This window comes from Aplysia californica, unplaced genomic scaffold, assembly GCF_000002075.1.
Source record: "Aplysia californica isolate F4 #8 unplaced genomic scaffold, AplCal3.0 scaffold00033, whole genome shotgun sequence".
NCBI classification, from domain to species: domain Eukaryota; kingdom Metazoa; phylum Mollusca; class Gastropoda; order Aplysiida; family Aplysiidae; genus Aplysia; species Aplysia californica.
The window spans coordinates 751451-755005 of NW_004797303.1; the positions used below are offsets into that span (position 1 = coordinate 751451).

At 42.8% G+C, this 3555-nt stretch overlaps 1 protein-coding gene across 1 annotated transcript; it reads right to left on the reverse strand.

Annotated features, from left to right (window-relative positions):
* Positions 1-1509: 1509 nt before the first annotated feature.
* On the reverse strand, positions 1510-2604 carry LOC101847795 (FMRFamide receptor-like). Its single transcript, XM_005091648.1, has one exon. It carries the CDS (start codon positions 2602-2604, stop codon positions 1510-1512), a length of 1095 nt encoding a protein of 364 aa, XP_005091705.1.
* Between the last annotated feature and the right edge of the window lie 951 nt (positions 2605-3555).

Genomic DNA, 3555 nt, shown 5'->3' on the forward strand with positions numbered 1-3555 from the left:
TTTCGTGCTTTCATATATTTTTAAACATACCAGGGCCTCTAATGAGAGAAAACACTCTGCCTCATAACCGTGAATACAACACCGCGTTCCATAAAGCCTACTGATGAAATCGTGAATTCCACACAGGTGTGAAATTCACGACCGCATCAGGCGAGATTCGAATATGAAAATCGTGAATCCCACACTTTTTCGAAAAAATGACCATCTACGGAAAAAAATGTACTGCAGTATTATTTCTGAAAGGTAATAGATCAGATCTATCCATTTAGTTTATTTCTTGAACGCCAAATGACGGAGAAAATCAGTTTTTTCCATCTCCTGTAAAATTTGCTTCGTGTGGAATTCACGATTTCATCAGGCGACCGACGATAATTAAAAGGTGTAGAAGTAGATTTCAACATTTTGGACCCCACCCCCCCCCCCCTCACACACAAACTCTCACACATACACACACACACACACACACACACACACATATATACATATATATATATATAAAATAGATCTAGATCTAGATCTTTTCTAAAAAGAACGTTTCATTAAAGTTTCGCTAATAATGTCATGGTGATGTCTTAAGAGTGACTGGTCACACGGTGGGGGAAGAATGTAGCTGAGCACACTACTTCAAGTACGTCCGAAAGGAGGGCTAAAATGTAGCCTTTTGTTCTTGTTATTTTGTAAGTGTTTTACGGCGCTCGCAACTGCATAATGTCATATGAGCGCGCGGGACACTATATACATATTTCAGTTGGTAGGAAATTTTGAATTTGCCCTGGTGGTTGCCGAAGCCTACTCTTATCGATTTTGGACCAACAATGGATTTTTAACGTGCGCAACTTGCACACGGGACCTACTAGAACGTTTACCCTTGTCCGAGAAGGCTAGGAGTAGATCTTTCCTACCATAAGATCAGTTGAGTGGCTGAAAGACAGCAGTAAGAAGGACGCACACGTGGAGACGAAAGCAGACGACAGAACATTGTTAAAGAGCAGGAATAGATGTGAAAGGAGAAAAATTTTACAGAGGAAAGAGCCCGTCGCTATCCGGATTCGATCTCGGAACCTATTGAATGAGAGTCAAACACCTTGACCTCTAGACCACGAAAGTCCCCAGTTTTACTTCTAAACGCTTTTTCAGTTTAAATGTCACCAGTAACCTTGCTGATGACGTTTTGTTTCATACTTCAAGGTGAGCAGTCTTTTGGACCAATTTCGTGTAAGTATTGTTTCGACAACACACAACTAAAGTTTTCCTTTAATGTACGTGGATTCTTTTACTCTCCCATCGACATAATTTAGGTCATATAAGAGGCAGACTCAGGGCCAAAGCGGGCTGAGGGGAATAAAATATTATGTTTTCCATTGTAATCAACATTACAGAGTGGGGATAAATAAAGTGTTATTTCTTAATTTATATATTTATTATATTGTATCTTCTCGTACATACTCACACATTCATTATCATATATATATATATATATATATATATATATATATATATATATATATATTACGTCTCAGGCTGAGCACTCACGCAGAACAGCGACCGGCATGTTTTGTAGAACTTAGAGGACATGAAAATATAAATGAAAAAATTGGCGCTGGAGTTGAGAGCAAACAGCATTTCTTCCATGTTCACCATGAAGTACAACGTTGGACCAAGAAGGTTGGAGCTGGTCACGAAAGTGTACACCGCCAATGAAACAGTGGCTAGGTTCGTAATGACGTAGACAGCGCAAAGCGCTAACAGCATACGAGTGACCTTGACATTCACTTGCTGCTGGCTGGAGGAGCTAGACATTGTCTCCCGCTGTTTGCTGACCTGTCGTAGACGATGAACGATGACGGCACAGCAAGCGATGACCGCTGTGAAGGAGACGGGGCCGCGTAGAATGCCCATTACTAGTATGTTAAAGTTGGTCAGGCCCTCGTACATCTCCAAGTAGTACCTCGCGAACTGCACCGAAGACACGGTTGTGTTGAAGGCGGGGTTGAACGACCAGACAACGCCGCTGTAGCCGAGGTATGGAGTCGCCGTCGCCGCCATCACTACATACAGACTGAGCAGCATAATCATCACGCGACGACGAGAGAAGAGAATCTTGGCCTTGAACGGGAAGATAACGGCGACGAAACGCTCGACGGCGATGACGATAATGTGGCCGGACGAGATGAACATGACGAGCCGTGACGTAACGATGACGTAGGCGGTCATGTAGGCCTGGTGGTTGAGTCCTGCGACCGGGTCGAACCGGGCTATAATGCAGTCCATTTTCCGGACCGTGAGGGTGAGGAGAAAAGCCAGATCGCAGAGAGCGAGGGACAAGAGGATGGTCGTGTTACTGTCCGAGCCCCTGGTCTTGACCAGCACAATGACAGTGATGATGTTGCAGGCGCTGCCGATCCCGGCGATGATGTGTATGAGGAAACAGTTGATGACCAGCTCGATTGTTTCCATGACGAGGTTTGTGAGGTCGCTCAAGTCATCATCTGCTGCTGCTGCTGCTGACGTTAATGTAGTTTGTTGGGTGGTGCTCGTTGTGTTCATCATTACATCCCCACCCACAGAATCTGGTAGATCCAGGAGGCCGAAGCTTGGAGACATTCTCCGAGCATGGAAAGTTTGGTTAACTTTTGGAAAGAGTTTTTTGGGATGTCTTTCCGCACTTCTTTACGAGTTGATTGTTGTTGTTGTTGGTGGTGGTGGTGGTGGTGGTGATGATGATGTTTTTGTTGTTGTTGTTGTTGCTAATGATAATGATGACGATGTTGTTGTTGCTATTTTTATTGCTGTTGTTGTTGTTGTTGCTTTTACGGCATTTCCAACAGAAATAATACATGTATACTAAAGCTCTCAACCATAAGGCCGTGAGTTGGAGTCCCGGCAGGGGCCCAATGCTATCTATGTCTTTGGAAAAGGAAGTTTACATGAATTCTCCTCACATCACCCAGGTGGGAACGGGTACCCGGCTATAGACATCAAAAGATCGCGTCAGTTCGTTTGTGCTTTTGCTCGCGTAATCCAGAGCTTGCACTGTCTGCTTCCTGGGAAGCCGAGAATTTCTCTGGAGCTTCTACGACCTTCTGGGGATGATATAAGAGTTGTAAAGAGAGACAAAAAGAGAGAGACAGAAAGAGAGAGAGAGAGAGAGAGAGAGAGAGAGAGAGAGAGAGAGAGAGAGAAAGGGGGGGGGGGCAGGAAGCAAAACAAAAAAGAAAAAAAAATATGTTTGCGAATACAACAGAGCCTTCATTCTTTTCCGTCTGAGAAACGAGTGAATTTCAAATACATAATTTTTGATAATTATATTCCTGGTTACAAAATGTCAATATAAAGAGGGGCGTATTGGCCTCAGAACAGAGACGTATGAAAGTGTAAAAAGTGTAAGACAGGATGAATCTATAACTAAACCCTCTTTCTTCAAATTAAAATAAATCATAAATCAGAGATTCAATTTGCAGAACTAGACTGCAGAATTACAAAGAACAAGCTTATGAATTATCCTCAGGCAGTATTATATATACATATATATAATATAATAAATTGAATTATATA

Bases quoted from the DNA above. Each gene is read 5' to 3' on its own strand.
- LOC101847795 (XM_005091648.1), bottom strand. From the start codon at position 2,604: ATGTCTCCAAGCTTCGGCCTCCTGGATCTACCAGATTCTGTGGGTGGG.